The sequence below is a fragment of the Paramisgurnus dabryanus genome, chromosome 4 (assembly GCF_030506205.2).
Source record: "Paramisgurnus dabryanus chromosome 4, PD_genome_1.1, whole genome shotgun sequence".
Taxonomy (NCBI): domain Eukaryota; kingdom Metazoa; phylum Chordata; class Actinopteri; order Cypriniformes; family Cobitidae; genus Paramisgurnus; species Paramisgurnus dabryanus.
Window position 1 is genome coordinate 24525097 of NC_133340.1, and position 24514 is coordinate 24549610.

General features: G+C 38.6%; 1 protein-coding gene across 3 annotated transcripts in view; it reads right to left on the reverse strand.

The window, feature by feature from the left end:
- The window catches only part of mast1a (microtubule associated serine/threonine kinase 1a), a 56728-nt gene extending 32417 nt beyond the window's left edge, over nt 1-24311 (reverse strand). For 2 of the 3 annotated variants that reach the window (XM_065295311.2, XM_065295310.2), the window contains exons 1-2: nt 23527-24311; nt 16857-16888 (exon numbers count right to left, since the gene is read on the reverse strand). In XM_065295311.2, coding sequence (XP_065151383.2) covers nt 16857-16888; nt 23527-23577 — 83 coding nt within the window. In that variant the 5' untranslated portion in view covers nt 23578-24311. Of the gene's footprint in view, nt 1-9804; nt 9966-16856; nt 16889-23526 lie in introns of those variants that run through there. The other variant, XM_065295312.2, reaches the window with a different exon arrangement.
- Nucleotides 24312-24514: the final 203 nt, after the last annotated feature.

The following is a 24514-nucleotide window of genomic DNA, read 5'->3' on the forward strand; positions in this document are numbered from 1 at the left end:
TGCTGGCAAAATGAGTCTGAATGCGCACGGTGTAATTTTGAGCTACAGGCAAAAGTATAAATGTTGATTTTGATGAGATTTTCATAAAAATAAGTCCCTTAAGTACTCATCTAGCGATTCCAATGCTCTAAATAGTCTTTATTAACTCATTACCAGACTTTTATTTTTTAAGTTGCCCACCAGCATTTTTTTGTAATTTTCACAAAAGTTTCACAAAATGCCTTCCAGGAAAATTTTCTGCTATAAATATATTTAAAATGAAAGAACAGACTCTCTGCTTTTAAACAAAATAAACAATGGTTTCATCCTATCTTCATTTGTTTTCTTTTATGACCTCTCAAATATGGGTAGGTTTCTTAAAAAAAAAAAAAATTGAGCAAAAAGCTGAAGGAATTTTGTTAAAGATCAGATTCAGAAAGATTATCAAAACATACACATGTTGTAGAATTAGTTGATGCTTCAGTTTTTACTAAATTGGGTAAGAGCGCCATCTAGTGGATAATAGCGAAATTAAAAATTAGCATAAAAACTCGTCACGGTAGCGTCATAGGCAAGGAAATGTTTTCTCTTAATTGACGAGATAACTCGTTAATGGCAGAGAAAGAGTTAAATGTCATTAAATAGACATCTAAAATTATCTTTATTTGTATTTTTTCTGAGAGGTGTATCGTCATAAATGCTTAATCTAATACGAAGATGCGTGTCCATACACATGCACGTCTGACATGTTGGTGTGAAAAGTGTAAAGTGCAGGACTTGCTTGATATTAAAATAGCTATTAAGAGCGATAAGACATAAAAACAACCTTTTCGCGCTGACTGACAGATCCGAAGCATGCACACAGATGTGCGAGCATGCGACCCTCATATATAGACATATACACAGAATTACGATATTTAAATTTTCTGTTTTAAAAAGAATTCACACAGATATAATCAGTTTTGTCTTAAAGGGATAGTAAGTAGGATTTTCCCCCATCTAGTGTTGAAATTGTATTTTGCAGTCAAACGAACAGTGCTCTCTAGCGCCTCGCTTTTGCAAATGTGTGTCGCAACTACGGTAGTCGTTATGTACTCACTGATCTCCTTGTCTGTTTCAGCTGGTTCACATGTTCTGAATGAAAACGCATTGTGGAAACACTTTGGTAGGCTAGTGCTTTTTGTCCCTCTCTGCTATTATAGTTTATCAATACGACGGAACGACATGGAAGCCTCCTTGGACTTACCCGTTCAATGTAAATAAAGAGAAGAAATTCTAAGCTTCATTGGTCATTTGACACCAATGAGGACATATTTATGAATAAATGAAGGGCCTTCATTTGCCATAAAATCTTCATATCCCACAAGAGAGAGAGAGAGAGAGAGAGAGAGAGAGAGAGAGAGAGAGAGAGAGAGAGACTGTGAAATATTTAGCAGAAGTGCATTAGTATTGGGCTCCAGGAAGTACTAAGTGAAGTTCTCCTTCAAACCCCTTACGAGACAGCGAGAGTAAGACAGGAACCAAGGGCGTCTAATTGTCCTGCACTCTCTTGTTGACTTTCTCACTTCCTGTCTCTCTCTTTCTCTTCCTATAATTCTGTCTATCATTCTGTCCTGTCTCTCTCTTTGTCTGCCTCTCTCGACCCATCTATCTCTCTTTCTAACTCACTAAACAAGCTTGTTAATTATGTCTGATTGAGCAAATGTCTTTTCTAATCACTTGTTCTTTTCTAATGAACAACCTGGATCAAAAAGTCTAATAAAGCTAGTTGTCTTAAGTCAAATCCCATCTTCTCCAGTGTTTCTTATTTTAAAGTATTCACTTACAGTAAATAATCATCGATAAAATGCAGATATGTTTGTTATGATGAATTTGTTGATCTAAAAATGTACATTAAAAGTAAATATTCACTCAAATTTGTGTCTGATGTTTTGCCGTTTGTAAGAGAATAATTTACCATAATGATGGATGAATATGTACAGTGCACTCCTGTACAAGATAAGATGTGATTCATAGACACAATGTATTCACACTCCGAAACAAAGTGTGACTGACAGGCAGATTTCTTTTCTACATTTTGCGAAGTAATAATGTGCAGAATAGTCAAGTGTGTTAGTCAAGAGAAGGAAACAAGTGTGTGTCTGTGCGTGTCACTGTGCATATGCTTGATCCCTGCTGGCTCTTGGCTCGATCCAAAGAGTGCAATAAATCACGGACAACCAAGCTGCATACACGCGCACAGCCACCCGTGGAGAAAACAAAACCGACTGATGCTCATTTGATGCTGGCAATCACGGAGTAAAAAACAGGCTTTATTTTAGTGATGCAAAATATCATTTCAATTCTTGTCCTTTGTATTTGAGATGACCTGGACATGACAAGTCATCTTTCTGTGTAATTCACCCAAGAAAAGCATGTATAGTAAATGGAAATGTGACTGTGTGTCAGTTTCACAAGACTGTGTGCGCAGTGAAGCAGTGGGCAACTGGGACTTGTATATATTCAGAGATTAGCAGAAGGGAAAATAAAGCCTGCGGATTAAGGAAAAATGAAAACGTAAAGAAAAGGCATGGAGTGAGAGGAATATGAGTGGTACCTTAAAATAGCTTTTGTGCCTGTCAGTTAAATTCTCATGTGCTGACACACACACACACACACACACACACACACACACATATCAAACTTAGTTTTCTTGTAGCATAAAATCTGCAAGGCCAGAGGTTGCCACGAGGACTGACTCAACAACAACTATCACCTGCTTAGTCTCTCGAAGGACACAAGGCAACAGTTACAGAGACTTAATTAACACATACAGCACAAGGGTCTAACAGCACAGAGACTCGTCAGTTAAAAATTACATACTGCAGAGCATCACCTGTTAAACATACCATAGAGATTCACTTGCTAAACACAGCATACAGAACAGAGAGTCACCTGCTTAACACAGAGTACAGCACAGAGATTCAGTTGTTGAACATGAAGTACAGTGCAGTGATTCACCTGCTAAACACAGTATACAGCACAGAGATTCAACTGCTAAACACAGAATATAGCACAGAGATTTACCTGTTAAACACAAAATACAGCACAAAGATTCACCTGTTAAACATAAAATACAGTATAGAGATTCAACTGCTAAACACAGAATATAGCACAGATATTTACCTGCTAAACACAGAATACAGCACAAAGATTCACCCGTTAAACATAAAATAAAGTACAGATATTCACTTGCTAAGGACAGCATACAGCACAGAGATTCAACTGCTAAACACAGCATACAGCACAGAAAATCACTTGCTGAACACAGCATACAGCACAGAGATTTACCTGTTAAACATTAAATACAGTATGGAGATTTGCCTGCTAAACACATAATACAGTACAGACATTCCCGTTAAACTTGAAATATAGTAAAGAGATTCACCTGCTAAACACAACATACAGCACAGAAATTCAACTGCTAAACACAGCATACAGCACAGATTCAAATGCTAAGCACAGCATAAGTACAGAGATTCAACTGCTAAACATATAGATTCAACTGCTAAACACGGCATAAGTACAGAGATTAAACTGCTAAACATACCATAAAGATTCAACTGCTAAACACGGCATAAGTACAGAGATTCAACTGCTAAACATGCCATAAAATTCAACTGCTAAACACAGCACAGCACAGAAATTCAACTGCTAAACATACCATAGATATTCAACTGCTAAACACAATATAAGCACAGAGATGCACTTGGTTAACAGCATTCAGCACAGAGTCTTTAAATACAACTGAAAAGATTATCACCCATTAAACACAGCACACAGCACAGACATTCACCTGCAAGTAAAGCACAAGAAAGCAATTTCAAGCACCATTTTTTTTACGGCTCCAGTGCAAATAAATGAAATATATGAAAAAACAGCTTGTGACAGCATTTTAAAGCCTGTCAGCAAGGGTATAATGGTTAAAGTTAAGGCTAAGGTTGGGATAGATAGTAATATCTTTAGCCTGGTAGGAAAACAATAGAAGCCTATAAGATGTCCCACCTAATATAAACCTGTGTGTATGTCTATGCATGCAAATTCAGCTTTAGAACAGATGGATACAAGGTAAAGGGCGTGGTGATGTTCTGTAAGGTCATATGACTTCTGGTTGCTTGGCAATTGTAGTCAATACTTGAAGGAGCCGATAATGGTTCCTTCAACAGATTGAAGAAAGAGAAAAGGTGAAAACTGAAAACAATAGATGAGTGTGTGAAGATGAATGGCTCAAAGGAGGAAGGTGAACAGGCAGGTGAAAGGGATAATATATACTCCAGGGGCTATGTGAGCATAGCTTAAATGGAGCATCTTTCATTCTTTGCTTATTGATCATAACAGAAAAGAAATGTAAGACCAAAGGAGTAGGCGTCAAGACGGGCTGGTTAACCTGGGTCAGTCCCTGATCTATGACGTGTATCATCAATTCACTAAAAATAATAAACACACCCAGGTTTCAACTGTTGCTGTACAAATGATCATAAAGGATATCAATTTAATATTTCAACTGCTTCCCTTAGATAGCTTTGAGATAAAAGGGGAGCTAGCATATGGAGACTATTGCTTGGCCATTCTGCATCTTAGACGTTTCTCCTGAGATAAAGATCCAAGTATATCAAGTATTACTTTGGATTTTAAAGCATAAAACTTTGATTAGCTGGCACAAGTTTGATCGGAGAACTAACATCTGTAGTATAAGCTTCATAGGTTTACTGGTGAACTTTAACCATCGGCTGAATTTCAGTCTCTCTTTCTGCACAGATTCAATCGAGTCAGGTTTCTCCTAGTGCTGTGAGACCCCAAAACACATCATGCCAGACTAACATGAGGCGGTTTAATCTTGTTTACAAACTATTTGTGCACATCCACCACACAACAATTGCTCTGTGAAAAGCCAATAATGCCAAACCCGATCTTAATTGTGTTTAATTGAATCATTTAGCAATTTCCACTGCTAACCGCAAATACCGTTGGCACAAACAGTGATCGTGGACAGTGTGGACCTCATCACAGCTTTATTTTACCTTTGGCGTAGAATAATCATAATAAAAATATCAAATCAAAGACCAATCTAACTACAACTGTGGAAGCATGGAAACAAGGAAATACACTCACCTAAAGGATTATTAGAAACACCATACTAATACTGTGTTTGACCCCCTTTCACCTTCAGAACTGCCCTTATTCTACATGGCATTGATTCAACAAGGTGCTGAAAGCATTCTTTAGATATGTTGGCCCATATTGATAGGATAGCATCTTGCAGTTGATGGAGATTTGTGGGATGCACATCCAGGGCACAAAGCTCCCGTTCCACCAAATACCAAAGATGCTCTATTGGGTTGAGATCTGGTGACTGTGGGGGCCATTTTAGTACAGTGAACTCATTGTCATGTTCAAGAAACCAATTTTAAATGATTCGAGCTTTGTGACATGATGCATTATCCTGCTGGAAGTAGCCATCAGAGGATGGGTACATGGTGGTCATAAAGAGATGGACATGGTCAGAAACAATGCTCAGGTAGGCCGTGGCATTTAAACGATGCCCAATTGGCACTAAGGGGCCAAAAGTGTGCCAAGAAAACATCCCATACACCATTACACCACCACCCCCACAGTGGTAACAAGGCATGATGGATCCATGTTCTCATTCTGTTTATGCTAAATTCTGACTCTACCATCTAAATGTCTCAACAGAAATCGAGACTCATCAGACCAGGCAACATTTTTCCAGTCTTCAACTGTCCAATTTTGGTGAGCTCTTGCAAATTGTAGCCTCTTTTTCCTATTTGTAGTGGAGATGAGTGGTACCCGGTGGAGTCTTCTGCTGTTGTAGCCCATCCGCTAGGTTGTGCGTGTTGTGGCTTCACAAATGCTTTGCTGCATACCTCGGTTGCAACGAGTGGTTATTTCATCACCTTTCTTTCCAATTCTGACATTCAGTTTGACGTTCAGGAGATTGTCTTGACCAGGACCACACCCCTAAATGCACTGAAGCAACTGACATGTGATTGGTTGATTAGATAATTGCATTAATGAGAAATTGAACAGGTGATCCGGATAATCCTTTAGGTGAGTGTAGTTCCAGCAGTGCGAAAACACCTACTGGTACCAAAGAGTGCATAATGGTACCTAAAATGTACATACTGGTACCAAATATATACATATCTGTACCTAAATGGTACACAGTATTCTGACCTTTTAAAAAGTCACACCCTAGTGACTATTTTTTCGGACGGTGTACATTAAAGGGTAGATTACATTTGCTTTCATTTTATAATTGATCAAACAATACTGCAAGACATAATTTTATTTGTTTTAAATTGCTCAAAATTCCAATACTCTCTATTTATTTATTTCAAGATCTCCATAAATCTTTCATACCATCTCTACTCTATTTGTGTGACTGAAAATTGAAAGAACAAAACATATTTGATCAGCTGCTGTAGAAACTATTTATGAATCCGTTCCTCTGCGGTTACATTTATGAACTGATTCAACGTCAGCGACCTGAACCCTTCTGTGCTCAGCATCACAGGAACAACAACCTCTCAAACGCTGCAGACGAACAGACTTAAAACACCAAACGACAATGAGATTATGCCATAGGAAAGGAAACCTGCCTTCTATCTTCTATTATTACATGCTGTGCTTTCATTTCCTGAGCTGAGACTCTGAGATGATTGCTACATAAGGTTGTGAAGTCATGTCAGTGTGTACTTCTAACATGCAGGACATGGTGGATATATTAAAGCTACGTGATCTTAAGAGATATCTGAAGTAAATCTGATTTTGCCATATGAGGGTTCTGGAATACACATAAAAGGAGTCACTGGAGCGGCATCCTCACAAAAGTACAACAGTTCACCTAAAGAGTTCCTATTAGTTCCTCAGAATATGACACACTTGGCAAATATTTATGACTTTTCTGCATATCACCCAAAAGTGTTTTAAAATGCATCTTAGGTCCTTAAGAACTTTCTGTCTCAGTTCCAGACTCTCTGTTGTTCTCGTTCTGTCTCATTTATGCATCGGCAGAGATGGGAGAACTGAGCACTTGCAATTGACATTGACTGAAGATGAAAAGTTCAGGACACCGAGAGAGAAAGTGGCAGTGAGAAGCAAGTACTGAAGAGAGTAATAAACCACTCTGCTCTACTGAAATGTAGGCCAATATGTATCCTCCGGCTCTGCTCTTCTCATTCATATTCCCTTGCCATATTTCTCTCCATCTGCTTTTGTTTTTTGTGCAATAATAGCATTTGAGACTCACAGCATCTCGAATTACAGAAGACAAACTGTCTTTACAGATGATCTTTGGCACAAACACATCTCAAACACTGTTTTTCTGTTTAGAAATCCTTGTTATAAGATTTAAATTAGGGATGCACCGAAAGGAGAATTCTTGGCCGAAGCAGAATAAAATAAAAAACTTTTTTTTAAATTTCTTTATTATTTTGCCAATTTTCTCACCATTGCACAAGTTATTTAAAGGATAAGTCAATTTTATAGATAAAAAAATCCAGATATTTTACTCACCATGTCATACAAAATGTTGACGTCTTTCTTTGTTCAGTCGAGAAGAAATTATGTTTTTTGGACAAAACATTCCAGTTTTTTTCTCATTTTAATGGACCGTAATGGACCCCAACACTTAACAGTTTAAATGCAGTTTAAAATTGCAGTTTCAAAGGTCCCAAATGAGGCATAAGGGTTTCATCTAGTGAAACGATTGTCATTTTTGCTCTACTGTGTGACGAGTCAGCGCAACCTCACGTAATTGTGTAATGACGTCGAAAGGTCACATGTTACATATACGCACATTTGCAGACCATTTTAAACAATAAACTAACACAAAGACATTAATTAGGATCATTCGACATACAACAATGTCCAACGGTCCTCACACTTGTAAGCACTGGGACATAGTTTCGCATACATCATCCGTGACCTCTTGACGGAATTACGTATTACGTGAGGTCGCACTGGCATGTCACAAGACCGGAGGAAGACTAGGAGTTGTGAAGTTATTGTTTCGCTAGATAAGACCCTTATGCCTCATTTGGGATCGTTTAGAGTCCTTTGAAACTGCAATTTTAAACTGCATTAAAACTGTTAAGTGTTGGGGACAGTCGGTCCATTAAAATGAGAAAAATCTTGGAATCTTTTCCTCAAAAAACATAATTTCTTCTCGACTGAACAAAGAAAGACATCAACATTTTGAATGACATGGTAGTGAGTAAATTATCAGAATTTTTTTTTAAAGAAAACTGACTAATCCACATGGTGTTCAGGATGTTCAGGATGACTAGATTTTAAAGAACACCTATTTCATTGCTAAAAAAATGTTTGCTGTAAAGATGTTTGCTTATTTGTGCGGCTCTCACTCTTCGCTGGTTAATTTGATCGCGTCACCAAAGACCTCATTGTTTCGGCTGCCGAACATTCGGTGCATCCCTACTTTAAATACTTCATTTCTGAAGGTTATAGCACAAAACATTTATTAATGGTGCAAGACTAAATACTATTATGTTGAAAATTGTATAAAAACAAGTCAAATCTTCATACCCTCTCTCAAACATGCACAAACATAAACACATTTTCTGGCAGAATGTCACAAATCTAAGCAAAAGCAGTGTGGACAGAATGGAGCACCATGGGAGACGGCAAAACAGAGCGATAGAGCAATAGAGAGAGAGAGAGAGAGAGAGAGAGAGAGAGAGAGAGATTCAAAGCCACTTTAATCTCTCCTGTAACACATCACTCATATTTTTGCACAGACATACAGTTGCACACGACGGCCACTGCAACATATGTGCAAAATACAAGCACACAAATAGAAGCTGTAATATGTACCCATGCCAAGCCACCCATATGTCTGTGTGTGCATCATTTAACTGGAATCAGTGCCATCACTTGGCCAATAACATCATCTCCTTGCATACTGGCATTTGTATTGGCCTCTGATATTGAAAACTCAATATTGTTCGACCCCTAAATATAACGCTGATGCACACTAAATACAATTTAATGAAAGAAAATAAGTCAAGATGCAACGTTGCTTGGCAACAGGAAACTAAACTGCTTAGTGCTAAATTAACACGCCTAATAACGTTATACCAATAGGTCATCCGATATAAAGTGCTTAATAGCTTAAGTAATTTAAAACTATAAACAACTGACTAAGAAAAGCATAGTCACTGGCATTTCTATTAAAGCTGTGAATCTATAAAACAAAGCTGGGTTTGCATCCCATGTGGTAAAGCAAACAAAAACATCACTTCTAGTAAACGTGGGACAAAATGTAAAAAAAAAAATTAAATGTGTTTTTATGTCGCTAAACTGAGCAAGAAAATGAAGATATTTTTAAGTTATTATATTTTTGCTGTGAGACTGCACAGGTACGTGATGCCATAAATATTTATGGGAAAAAGAGTTACATAAATGCAGAATATAATTTATAGTCAAATATAAATAAAGCCTATACTTTTAATTTATCTGCCAGAACGTTAACTGTACACTTTGGTTATCGACTAGTGGGGATGATCTCTATGTCACCCTAACCGCTATATAGAGTGATATAAGTTCTTCAAAGAGTAAGACAGATCATCACGTGCAAACCACAAACTATCCATGAAACAGCTGGATGAAGATAAACAATCAGAGCACCACTATCATCTTCATCACCGCTATCATTATTAGCATCAGATGAGTAAACATTAAATTCAACTGTAACAGCACATCACTGTCATGATCGATCTGAAATTAATGTCTTTCTCTTTCGCTTACCTTTTCGTTCTACGAAACATGTTGGTAGCCTAGTAAGGACGTTAAGCCGGTAAGGACACAGATGTGTACGCACACAGTGAAGGGAGTGACAGCAGTAGCCGACTACACCATGACACGCTCGTCCTCCTTTACACATGCTCCGGGTTCATCTGAGTGTGTGTGACCGAGCGATAGAAAACAAGTAAAGGGGGGTGGGGAGAGAGAGAAAGCGAGAGAGAGAGAGAGAGAGAGAGAGAAAGAGAGAGGTAGATCTCAAGGGTAACATGCCAAGCCAGGAAGTAAAGACAGCAAGCGAGGGTTAGAGAAATACAGAGAGAGAGAGATAGAGAGAGGGGGGGGGGGTCAGATGAACAGAGGGGAAATCATGGGAGGGCTGTCAGTTTGTGTGTGTGGCCATTAAAAGCTTATTACAGTCTCATGCTCACTATAGCAGTGGTAATGGGAATATGAGTGACACATGGGCGGAGTAAAAGCTGTATTTATGGATTCATGAGGGGTATTCATGTAATACACCACATATTTCTTGGACCCTTTCCCTTGGATGCTTGAAATCTGCTTGAGATTTTATTTAATTTAATTTTATTTTATTTTATTGTAAACTGGAAAGGCATATCTGGTTTAACCCTTGCATTGTGTTCGATTTTGATGGAGCTGGTCAAATTGACCCTACACTGTTAGACTTAACTGTAATTTCTACAGTAACTTATTACAAAATGCCCAGTAAAATACCATCATTTTCTTTTCCAGTTCTTTACTGTAATATGCATTGCATTATGGGTATTAACATTTAATTTACAGTGATTAACTGTATTTTTTGAATTTGCGGTAGACTGCTGTAAAACAACAGCAGTAGTGCTACTGTAGTTGAATAAAACAGTATTATAGAAGCATATTAAACGGAAAAATAAAATATGAAATGAAATACATTTTATTTATTATTATTTATTATTAATACATTATTATGCTTTAAACTAAAAAAAGAAACCCAAGGTTTTGTCGGAGGAGACCAGAAAGAGAAAACAGGAGAGTGACAGAATAAAAGGAACGATGAGGATCAATATTGGACCAGCGTTCGCTCGTAAGCCTTTTTTTAACGCGAATTTCGCTGGATGCTACTTGGGGAGTGTAGCGAGTATCTTTTATCAAGTGACTGGCACTGTGGTAGTGTTACGGACCTATGACACGGGCGACCTGGGTTTGATCCCCCTTTAAGGCAATATATTTTTTACAACTGGGTTACAGTAAGGGTATTATACTGTAAAATGGAACTGCGGTAAGGGCATCATACTGTAAAAAAAACATGTACAGTTATGGTACTGTAATGGGGCAGTTACAGTAACTCACTGGTAATACAATAAAAAGTCTAACAGTGTAATTGGATTTAATGCAATTCCCTAAATATCACATTATAATAAATAAGGAATTAAATATTAACAGGACCATTTTAGTATCAGTATTTGTACCACATTATAAACACTTAATATCAAAAAGTATGATTTTTAAAAATGCATTTAACCCCAATTTTTAACATTAACTGTTCTAACATTTAACATTTTTATTCAACATGTTTTTTTAACATACCTATGTTTAAAAAATCCTAAATAAACAATTTAACTCTTTCACCGCCGGCATTTTTCATGATTTCCACAAAAGTTTAATGCCTCCCAGAAAATGTTTTTCTTTAAATATATAAACATACAATATATCAAATGAAAGAACAGACAAAACAACAACAAAAAAAACGTTTTATTCTACCTTCATTATTTCTCTTTTTATCACCTCTCAATATGGGTAGGTTTCTTAAAAAACACCAAATTTTGAGCAAAAAGCTGAGAAATTTCCATTTTTGTAAAGGACTTTTGATAAAGATCAGATACAGAGCGATCCTCAAAACTTAATTGGACATACAGCTGTTTTCCCTAGGGCGATACTTCCGGTTTTATAAGTTGCGGTAACCTGGTGGATAATAGCGGTATCGCGGATTGACAAGATAACCCGTCAATGGCGGTGAAAAAGTTAATATTGGTGTGAATGAAATTTTCCTAAACAGGCTCATCTTTTGTTCTTGAGGCTCATTACAAATTTAAGAAATCACTGTTGACATTATATGCACACATCAAGCATGTGCTTTCTGACTTTTTGCATTTTTAACAAATCGTGCTTGTTTTGGTGTCATGATTTGTGGGGCACAACTGGAATCATCTGTATTCACATCTGTATTTTCTGTGGGTCTGAATTCATCTGCTTTACATAGTATTCCATATACATTGAAAATAGAAATGATAGCTCGTTTTTACTTTTCTGTGTATGAGGAATTCTTTATTAGTACTGAAAATAGTGAGCAAAAGCTCCCTTTACCTTTTCAGGGTAGTAAAGTACCAACATATACACAATAAATGTATATAATTTGTGTCTATATAGTTGCCTTGGAACAAAGAAATATGGGTCAAATTGACCCGCGAACATCAAAATCGTAACAAAATTATTTCCGTACACTTCAAAACATATCAGCGTATCCTAACTTTGCATGCATGTTCATGGCCAAAAATGAGAAAAAAATTCACAAAATTTCTATAATAAAATAACAGGTTAACTGTTTTTTTCCGACAGCTTAAAAAATCTAAATGGGTCAAATTGACCCAGAACATAATACAAGGGTTAATTTGATACTTGTCATCTATCATATTAATTGATTTACCATCTTATAGTTTCAGTAAGATATATTTACCTTTTCAGCACATTGCAGTCTTTTAACGAGGACAATAAAATTGGCAATAATACCTTGTACTCTATTCAATATATATATTATATTATAACAGATATATCTTAATTTTGAAAGCTATGATAAAGCTTTCTGTGGTCCTTACATGATGCTCCAATCTTATTGGTCGATGTCATTTCGACATGTTGGCAAAGCACTACCCATCTCGCTCTGTATGCCAGGGTATATAAGAAATGACATCATCTCTGTGCCCTAGATAGCTCAACACACTAAACCTCGCCCAAACATTTAAAATGCGTCATGTCATTGTTTGGACAGCCTGCAGGGATTGGGAACCACACACACACACGTCCGCATACAGGTCCAGACAGACATTAAAAGCTGTTCATTTCAATAATAAATGATCTGGATGGTGGCAAGAGACATGAAATATAGATGAGAAACAGAGAGACTCAGATGAGCAGAGCTTTTAGGAATTACTGGGTCAAAATCATACTGGGAAAAATATGACCTGTGATAATGGCTGGAGGAAATGTGTGTTTGTCCTGCCCCTATATTTTACATATATACCTTGATACTTATAGGATGAATCTCAAATGTCTTACAGTGTGTTCTGAATACTGCGGTTCGGACCGTGATAAGCTCATACCTTAAACCACCAGTCCAGATAATGCCAAATTGCTGGTCTGATAAACAAACACATCAACCCAATAAAATAATGCAACCTGCATTAAGCACAAAGGGCTTGTTCAAACAGACTCATCACAGTGGATTGCATAACAAACTATTTAAAGCCCTTTTATATTTTTGGCCCTAAAAGCATTTTCCTCTAGCCTGGGTGCCAGTCGATCTTAGCCCCGCCCACAACATTTTGAGAACGGGAAGATCGGTCTGGGGTTTCTCCGTTGAGGAGCTGCTATGCTAGATCCAAAGCTGGTCGAACCAATCAAATTGTCAGGGCGGGCTTTATACGATGATGGACAGATAATCAACAGTAACGTAATGAACCGCGTCACCAAAGAGCGCGTGTGTTGAATGGCTGCCGCTGTAGAGTTCAGATGTGTGGATTCTGACATTGAGTCTGTTCTAAAAGATATCGACAGAGCATTGACTTTTAAAGAGGAACAGAGAAACGCGAGCAAGGCATTTGTTGATGTTTTTGCCGTCCTTCCTACGGGATTCGGCAAAAGTTGGTCGCAACTGAAATGGGTAACGTTATCACGGAGATGCAACTCGGCGTGCATGACGAGATGGATTTAATTAGCGGTCGTTGCCAGCTTTTTTTCGGAAGCCCAGAATCGTGGTTGCTGAATAAGTGGAGGGACATGCTAGGTTCCAATATTTTCAAGCGAACGTAATGTGTATCGTCGTGGATGAAGTTCACCTAACGTACAAATGGTAAGAGATAGTCTTACTGTATGACTTAGTAAATACTTAATGTTGTGATATAAACGAAATGTTGTAAACATAGTAGGTGTTGATGTACATTCGCTAACTCAGACTTAGTATAATCAGAATGTTAGTGTCATTGTAGCGAAATAACTAGCAGTTCGGTCAGGCTGCAAAAGACGCCTCACACCCCGTTGCTCTGATTGGTCGTAGGTCTATCCAATTGAGTGCAGAGGCATTTTTCGGTTGAGACACGCCTCATAATTATAGCTCAATGGAGCGGTATCAGACTCAAATTCTGACTAGAATTGAGTATGACAACGTCAGGCTAATTTTCCTCTTTTTTCAAGCTCCTCCCGAGAGCTCCATGCTGCGGGTGTATGTGTGCAAATGTTTGTGCCCCTGTATTGTGTATGTGAGTGGCCCTTAGCAGGTATCAGCGAATGCTAATGTTGGTACACCTGCTCAGAACAGAGACCATCAAAGACAACAACCATTCTGATCTGATCGGCAAACAAAAAGCTCAAACTCACACAAGTGTCAATTGAGCGCACGCTGTGACACACGGGGTGTGAAACGAATGTGCTACATAGATATGCCATTAAAGGAACAGGAACAAAATATGAAATGTACAGCACCTTGTTGTGTAGAGGTTTTTATGTATTTATTCTTCACCCCATTCCTTGTTATATTCAAAGAAGTGGTCACCGTCCACTCCCATTGTAACCAAAAAACACAAAACAAGAACAACCTGAAAAATGTATGTCTTGAAGGTACTGCAAGTTTATTTTGGATAAAAGCAGCTGCCAAATGCACAAAATGTGCATGTAAGGATTGGAACAAGTCGCCTGTGTTTGTCTATCAGCTATGAGCAGAGATTCAGCACCAAGGCCAGCGCTCCATTGACTTCACAAGATCCAAACTCTTCAGATTCCCTTCATTAGCACACAGCTGCACTCCTCTGATATGTTATTGGAGATGTGTTATTTTATGTGCAACCTTGTCACATTGCTGCACGCAGAGTCTGAAATTAACACCAGTCAACTGCCAAAATTGAGTAAAATTGACTTTGGTGGGTACATTTTCTTGTTCCTTTAGTTTAAATGATAGACAATTAAGCACAAAGGTCATGGGTTTGATTCCCAGGGAGCACACATACTGATAAAATAAATCAGTAAAATTGACGGAAAGGCTTCTGTTTGAACACAAACACGTCCCTGTTCTGGGATCGCTCCTGTAATGAGGACCTAACAACATTGCCGTAACATTCACGGAAAGCATTCTGTGTGAACAAGACGCAGAAACATTGCCGTAAGGGGCTTGCCGTAGTGTCAACACAACATGAAGTTATGGTTCAGCTCTTTAAAACTAGGGAAAAAAGCTAAAGACATTTTTCTTTAACAAAGCATTCACATAATTTGTCTAGTAAATGTACTTATAACGCAATAGTAAGCTTGACTGGAACAAAGTACTCACATAACTCGTCTGGGTAATATACTTATGCCACAATAGTTAGCCTGTCTGGAACCGAGCGGATATTAAACCACAATGCTATATGACACTTGCATTACATGTGAAAGGCCCCTACGCTAATAAGATTTTGTTTCTCCTTTTGTTTGCATCATACGCTCATATAATAAAATAAAAAGCACATGCATTGATTAGTCTTTAAAACGGGGGTTTTAAATGCACATTCATGATGAGAAATGTATGCAAACTGGAATAAATCAGGGAGCTCGCTCGTCATATATCCACTCTGAAGCCGAGATCATTCACCAGCATCCCAGAACAGCGCGTCACGCACTCCTTTATAATCTTATCATGAACACAAATGCACGTGAATGGTTTTTTGGAGAGAGAAACAACGGAAAATAAGCAAACTTCAGACATTGCGGAGAAAAAAACCTACCAAGTGCAGGACTTTAAACACGTCACTTGTCCTTACCCCAGTGGTTCCCAACCTTTTTTACTTCAAGGCCCTCTAGGTGCCCACAATAATATTTGAAGGCCTCCCACTCACTCAATGTTTTCCAAATAAAATTAACTAGAGCTTGGAATGTCTAGACAGATGTATATTTGCTACTAAAATGTCCAAAAAAATAAGAAACATGCTTGTTTTCGCTCATTTTAATGCTTGTTTTATCCAATTTTTTATCATTTTAAGTCATCTTGAGGCCCCCTTGGAAATCTGCTGAGGCTCCCTTGTGGGCCCCGGCCCCCTGGTTGGGAAACACTTCTTTACAGGATCTTTACGGCATCTGTGTATATTCCAGAGAATCATTGGCAGTGTGAATAAACCAAAAATCGAACGATCCCGGATGCATTTTCCATAATGTCTGTGTGAAAAGGGCTTAAGTTTGACGTCAACTAAATACTTGCCACCTGAGGTTAATCAAGGATGCCAGAAATATTTTCCTTCAGAACAGAAAATCCCTGCATTATTTCTACTAAATAATGCATTATAGGTACAAAACCCTGACTGCAATGCAATCCTACATTATAAAATCCTGTACGCAATGTACTGCTGCACGTGTGAGATGTTTTTGCATTACTGCGCAAAAACACTAAGTGCAGTTCTGATTTATAAATATAAGAAGATATATTGAGGCGGACTGCTGAACCTGTTAAACTCTACTGCAAAATGTTCCCAACGTAGCATCCGGTCATTCTCATCCCATACATTTATCTGAAGAGCGACAGTAGCAGACTTGAATTGCACTTGGTCAGCAAACCCAAATTGCTCCTTTAAATAACTGTGTCATGATACGTTTTATGTCAAAATAAGTGGGCTATTTAAAATTATTTCTTATTCTAAGAAATGCTTCTATTTGGAATGTAGGCATGCCGGGCATATTCAAACATGGACATAATTTTTGGTTTGTGTTTGATAAATCAATGCCACACCATCAAATCTGCAGTGATGTTGATTTGCTCCACTCACCTACTGTTTTTCCTGGGCAGGGGAAGATCCTTCTGGAAAAGAGAGAGATATAAATGTTAGACTGAGCGATTATATTACCCTGTGTAAAGAAACCCCATCAATAACTGCTCAATACCAGTTTGCTTCAGGACAGAAATATCTTGATGAATCTAAACAGGAATAATTTTTTGCCAGCTGGCATTCATTACAGCCCCATAATGCCCTTCGGTCTCTGAGAGTAAGGACAGCACTTAAGGGAAAACAATGCCCAAAACATTAAACCGCCCAATTATATGAACAAGGTCACTGGAGAGACAAAAGAGTGCAGCGTTAGGGCTCGTGTACACAGAGGGCTCGTGTCGGGTGGAAATGACATCACCCGGTATGACTCGCTTTGATGACATCGTGTGCGACAAGGGCTCCCTGCCAGCAGGACCGGCGCCACCGAGCAACTAATGAAGCATTAAGTGGACAAACAATCTCTGTGGTTGCCATTTCTGTGTGTGTGTGCTGACATCACATTTCTTAAAGGAACAGCTCACCAAAAAATCTAACTTTTGAATTATATTAAGCCTTACTGTGCGTTCACACCAGACGCGAATGAAGCGAATAAACACTGCTATTCGCGTGTAGTTGGACGCTTGAACATTTTGAGTTAACTTGCTTTATTTGCGTGTGAAATTTGCGTCATTAGTGCGTGAAATTCAGACGTAAATACGCTCAGTTTGCTGGATTTAGCCAGATTGTAGAATCGCGTGTTAAGTGTGTCAAACACCCGAAACGCTCAATTTGTGCCGTGTTTTTCGAATCGCGTCGCAGGATGTCTATCGTGTTTTCACTCGTGCTTTAGTTCTGCATAATTAAGGGCGTGACCACTTGAGTGACAGATGAATTGTCGCTGCTGTCACTCCCGTCGAGCTAGGTGGGCGTGGTTTCAGTAACCAGTCACCTTAGGTGCACCCACGTCCCGCCTCTTTGCCAATTTTCCGTTATCCAGGAGTGACGCTCTGCCAAGATGGCGATGACAGGCTCCACCTATTTTGGGCTTTAAAAATGCTCTTCACAAACCTACGGGTGACGTCATGGACACTACATCCATATTTTTTCCGGTCTATGGTTTCAACACAAAATGAGTTGTTTTAACCCAATGTTAGTTCAAATATATTTTCTAGGTTAATTTAACCCAATGGTTGTGTTTGTTACTTTTTGACCATACGTGTTGGCTCAAAAAGTGACAAAAACTTTTTATATTTCAACTCGATGACTGTGTGTGGCTTTATAATGAGCATCATTTTACTTATCGACCGTCTGCAGGGAGCGAGACAGTGGGGGGAAAAACACAACAGCTCTTAATTTGCATTTTCATGTAATTTTGTTGTAGCCTGGTATAACCAGACTCTCGTACATTCATTTCATTTGTACAGAGAGTCTGGCCACGCTCCATAGCAAAGCATTACTTCCGTTAAGGAGGGTCCATTGTTGAAGTTTAAAACTATTGGATATGCCCAGAGTCACTCAGGATCTGCCAAAGCCAATCGCTAACATGTGGTCGTGACGTATATCATGCACCGAAACCGTCTGGAAACAACAAGTCAGAATAATCAAACAAACAAAAGTTAGCAAACCTGGTTCTTGCTCCGGCTTTAACTTGTGTATATTCGGCAGTTTTGCAACAACGGACCGAATAGCTTTTCTCACGTCTTTCTCCGCTGCCATTACTGAACTACAACTCAAACTGACGCACGACCTCAACGTCATTGTTCTTAGCCACCCCCATCTGTTCGCTGATTGGTCCTGCAGATTTTTGCAGGAGAAAACGAAACTCTATAGAGAAATCCCAGATGACTGCTGAAGCGAAATGAAAAATAAGCGGAAGCACGTAGGAGGGCGGAGCCAGGCTAATTTTGTTGCCCTGCCTGTATATGAATTCTGCTCTAGGTGCTCAAAGACAATTTCTAATGTGTTTATTTATTACAAGAAAAGTTTTCTAAGCTCTGTTTGCAATTTAGGGCAAAGGTCACAGCTGAAAGTGGATCTCTAATAAAGGTCACAAGGGCAGTAAGAGGAAGAAGGATGAGGGATTATTTGGTCTCAATCTGAATTTGATACTGTATTGAGACTACACCAGTCGCTAGTCCAACCAGCAATTTTATGGTTATTAAGATCTCACAGCATGACTAACAAATAAACAGTGGCAATAATAACCAATAATAATAAACAGAACCATGGTCATACAATAGTTTGTTGACAGGACAATAAAAAAAACACAGATTAGGAGCCAGATTTACTAAACGAGGGAAATTAGCGTGAGAAAAAAACGACGATGGGAGTGGAAGTATATCCAGGGTTATTTACTAAAAAGGCGCAAATTAAATAACACAGGCGCAGCAGCTAATTTCCATAACAACAAATGCAATCTACTAAGAGCAGCACAAATTAAAAAAAGCTCGTAGTGACTCCTCTTTTGTTTCCTCCAGCAAATTAAAAATAACATGGCTTGGCAAACAATATTTTTGAATAATATATTCCTCTGGCAGTTACGTGTGGGGGAAAAAATCCTCTCCCTTGTACCACACTCCTAGAAATGCATATGCAATAAAGTCAGTCGCAAAGTCCACTGCGCGTCATTAGTAAATCCGACAGTCGTTACTTAATGCTAAAATGATGGTTTGCTCTGAAGAGATCTACCTGATCTGAATCTGATACAGATATGTTTAATACGTTATCAGTAATCGGAATAAGACTGTGCACGTAAACACACTCATTGGTGTTTGGTTTCATAACAAATAGAGCCCGACCGATATATCGGCAGACTGATATTGGGCATTTTCCAAACTATTGGTATCGGCATTCATAATGTCCGATAAATGAATATATATATTTTTTAAATGGATGAAACAGCCTTCACCCATGTCATGAGTGTTGCCATTGTTTAGTTTGTCCACCAGAGGGCACTATACAACCTCCCGCGTCACACATCCTGCAACCTGCTGATCCAGCCAGAGTCGGGCAGAGAAAACAACGGTTAAGTGAGTTCATAGTGAGTTGGTCACGAGACAATAAAAGAAAGTTTCTTTTTAAAATGGATTATCATATTATTTTAGTTAAAACTCATAAATAACTACAAATAACTAATGTTAGGGAAATCTGTTAATGTTTTGTTGCGCGTTTCTGGAAAAAATATCGGCCGATATATCGGATTTTAAAACCAACAAACATTTGTATCGGTATCGGGCTTCAAAATCCTTTATCGGTCGGGCTCTAATAACTAATTTAGGTACATTTTACCATTTACATGCAAATGTGGCAAAGGTAAAAGTAGATGTGTCGAAGGTAACAGTAGAAGTATGCAAAGTGTCTCTGAGGCAGTGGCCAGAAATGTAATCAATATAGGACAGAGAAAGTAACATATCCATAACATTCACTTGACATAAAGACACAAGGCATTATTGACAAACACTGGGCTCATTACGTCCTTAAACTTCCAGACCACGGATGAATAACATCCAGCCTACAGTTCAGACTAATGGCACAGACTGGGCTCAACGCCCAGAGAAGAAAAAGCCTCTTGTTTGAGCAGAAGATAGATCGAGGGATGAGGAACGATGGTTATAACAGAGTCGCCACGCTGCCATAGAGAACAGTACTGTCAATCTAACACCAACCAGTAAAAAATGACCTATATATCTTTAATATTGACTTAGTAAGGTCATGTCAAAGATGGAAGTTAATGAGTGAAAACTAATAATTATATTATGAGACTTAAGCCTTATCCTACATATACATTATCCTTCAAAAAATCTTACATCCTAATGGCCTGGGACTTGAAGAAAGTTTCCTGTCTGTCCCAGGAAAACAAAACCATCTCAATATCCAGCACACGCGGCTGTGTTGGCTTGATGGAAAGGACTTAAATGTTTATGAAGAGTTGTGTGTGTGTCCACAAATAAGCATTTCCTGTAAGCCTATACCAAGATAAGCAAATCTGTTCGTGAAATCAATGCATACCCAACGTATTCAAACACATACACGCGCTAATCTGTGTGCAGTATCCTATACTTAATCACCATGGGCTCTGTACAGCTTTGATGCACTCACACAGTAATGCTGTGTCCAATCATTGGGACAATTCCCAAGTGGATGACTTTCTCCGAAATGCTTCTAAAACAAAGTCTGGCTGCCACGAGTTGCTCACAGTTCGCTGGCATCAATGAAAGCAAACACAAATTTGTGGCCTCCATCTAATCGCCCACTTTGCCTTGCAGGCAGAGAGCCATTGCAGCTTTGCATCACTCAGATCCGGATGGCTTAGGGATCAGCGCAATAGACCTTTTTCATTAGGCTTTTAATATTTAATATTTGTCTTACAGATCCACTTACAAATAAAATGAATGAATTTAAGATATAGATGGTTTTATCAGACGCACGTGCATTGTCGTGGTTGCTCATGTGGTCGAAACTTTACTTCCGGTGTTTACAAATACCTCGTCATAAATATATATGAATTATATAAAGGTTTGTAATTTAAAAAAGACATTTAGTACCTGTCAAAGGCAAACTATAACACTGAATTCCTAGGTATTCCAGTAAAGGAACTGAAAGGTGATGACTGAATCTCATCCAACCTTGGTGTCTGTGGTGAAGTGTAATGTAATGGCGACACCCTGTTTAGCTTGAAGTGGCAAACGTTTTTTTTCAGCTGGATAAAAAGAGGAAGCGAAAGAACCACACAAATTCTGTTTTGACTTCACAGAACAGATGGTTTCCGTACTGGACCAAAAATAATGTGACAGCTCAAAACTTATTTTATACCTTATCCGTGTATGCTGCCCTAGGCAAAAAATGCAGAGGTGAAAACAGTGACCCTTAAATCTCAAACCAAATATGTTTTGAATATTATACAAAGTGTTTTGTGTATGCTGTATCCTAGCAAGCTATGCCTTTAAAGGGATAGTTCACCCAAAAATAAAAATTCTGTCATAATTTATTTACAAACCTGTATAAATTTCTTTGTTCTGCTAAACACAAATGAAGATATTTTTTTAAATGTTTTAACAGATCTGGGGCACCATTCACTTCCATAGTATTATTTTTTTCTAATATGGAAGTGAAAGGTGCCCCTGATCTTCTTGGTTGCAAACATTCTTCAAAATATCTTCCTTTGTATTCAGCAGAACAATTACATTAATACAAGTTTGGAACAACTTAAGGGTAAGTATATGATTTTTCGGTTGAAGGAATAGTCTACCCTTTTGCCATATTAAACTATGTTATTACCTCAACTTAGACGAATGAATACATATCTATCTTTTTCCAATGCGTGCACTGTACAGCGTGTTGTGAATGTGTTAGCATTTAGCCTAGCCCCATTCATTCCTATGGTACCAAACAGGGAAGCCACCAAACACTTCCGTGTTTTCCCTATTTAAAGACTGTTACATGAGGAGTTATACCAGTAAGTATGGTGCCACAAAATAAAACTTTTTTTTGGTACCATAGAAATGAATGGGGCTAGGCTAAATGCTAACACATTCACAAGGCGCTGTACAGTGCACGCATTGAAAAAAGATAGGTATGTATTAATTTGTCTAGGTTGAGGTAATAACATAGTTTAATATGGCAAAAGGGTAGACTATTCCTTTAACTGTCCCCTTAAAGGCGGGGTGCGTGATTTAAAAAAAAAACACTTGTAGCCAATCAGCAGTAAGGGGTGTGTGTACTAACCAACATCGTTGACTGGGTTGCGTATATGTGGGGCCGGTCTATTAAAAGAATGTTCAGATTCTATTGGGTTGTTTGTTTAGGTGATTTCAAATGTCAACGTGGCTTTTAGAGATCATGCACCCTGCCTTTAACATGCTATTGACAACATTTTGACTTAACGTCCCATTGGGTCCAGTGTGTCTTTAAGTCTTAAAAATTTGCATTTGGCAAGTTATAATCCATCTATTCTCCGAACCTGCTTAGTGCCACCTGAGGGCTGGACCCTATCCTAACATTTTGGGCCACAGGCAGGGTATAACGTCAATAGAAGGCCAGTCCAACACAGGCTTTACAATATATTTTGGGATATACCCGTCTTCATAAAGGTAATAGGGTTAAAAGTAACATTCAGAGCAGACCCACTAGCCACAATAGTAGCTGAATGCACAAATTTGACACCAACTCACTATATATAGGCTATATAAACAACACACTTGCAAAATGTAAAATCCTGAAAGCTGTAATTTACAGATCTTTTCACAGTGGCATTTTCCTCAAAAAAATAAATAAATAAAACTCAAGACATTTTCAGAAAAACTAATACAGAAAAATAATCAATTTCAACAAGCATTCGTGCTATATCTGGCCTTGAAAGAAGGCTTGTCTTGAATGCCTTCATGATCTACTGTAGTTACCTCAGTCTACTTTACTATATATTTACATTTTTACTATAATAAAACCCTGCTTGGGTATGCCAGGACACACCCCTCTCCTCAACCCAGGCCTTCAAATACACATCTGTAAACTAGTGTTGCTGACTGATTGACAGGTATGCAATGATTCTGATTGGCTGAAAAACTACTCACCTCAGACAGGTTGTTGACACCTATTAAAAATGTCCTGTCATGAAGCGTGGTATTACTTAAAAAGCGATGACAACAACTGATTAGATAAATAAATAAATAAATTATACACAACGTTTTCTCACCTGCATCCTCCGCCTGCGGATTATATCGGACTCATCCATGGCATCGCTCATCGTGCACGTCTGTCACATCTGAGAGTTCACGTGCGGACTGAACTCTAGGGCACGAGCCTTCCTGAAAGCGTCCCTCAGCGGTTAATTTGCTTTTAATATAGACACATGCCTTACTTTCGCTTTCAAATCCGTGTAGTTTTATAAAGTATATTAATGTCCATATCACAAACAGGTCAAATGTTTAAAAGTTTCCTGTTCTTTGCATTTCTCCCCTCGAGTAAAGAAAATCAGTCGCGCGGCAACATCTCAGGGGCGTTGATGCGCGAGACATCAAACAACACCCAGCTGATGACAAGTGCACCAGATAACGGCTCGGTAATGCTGCATCTCATTTTATAATCATTTAAAAGATTTGATTTTAACGAACATGATCTGACTGACTGAATTTTGCGTTTAAAAATAAGAAAACGAATCGTCTTCGCGCTTCACTTTCTCGTCGTCGGCGAGCGGTCCTTCTGGACATCTGGAGCACTAACGAGACATCGAGGCGCACTAATGGACCGGTGTCTGTCCCCCAGAGGACCTCGGCATCATATCATATTCGCTGCCGGCTGGAGATCTATGGCATCGTTTGTGTGAAACGCATCCAGCTCTGATTGGTGCCGTCTGTCTTCTGCGCGGTTTTTCTGAATGAGACCCGCTCATCATTTCTTCCTGTGATGTGCTAATGGATCTGAAGAGATTTGCACTGTAAACTAACAACTGCCTCCCATTTCGGGTTGACATACACACGGTGCACGAGCCCGGAGAATGCGCGTGTAACGTATCTTGTCACGTGTTAACCCCTTGATGTCCGGACTGGAGTATACTGTAGGTGGCGCCCATCAGTAGCAAGATGAAATAGAAACCAATGTCAAAAACACATTTAACCTCAAAATATAAGCAGCATTACTATTTTATTTATTGGTAATTTTGTGAATCAATTACACGTCCCACT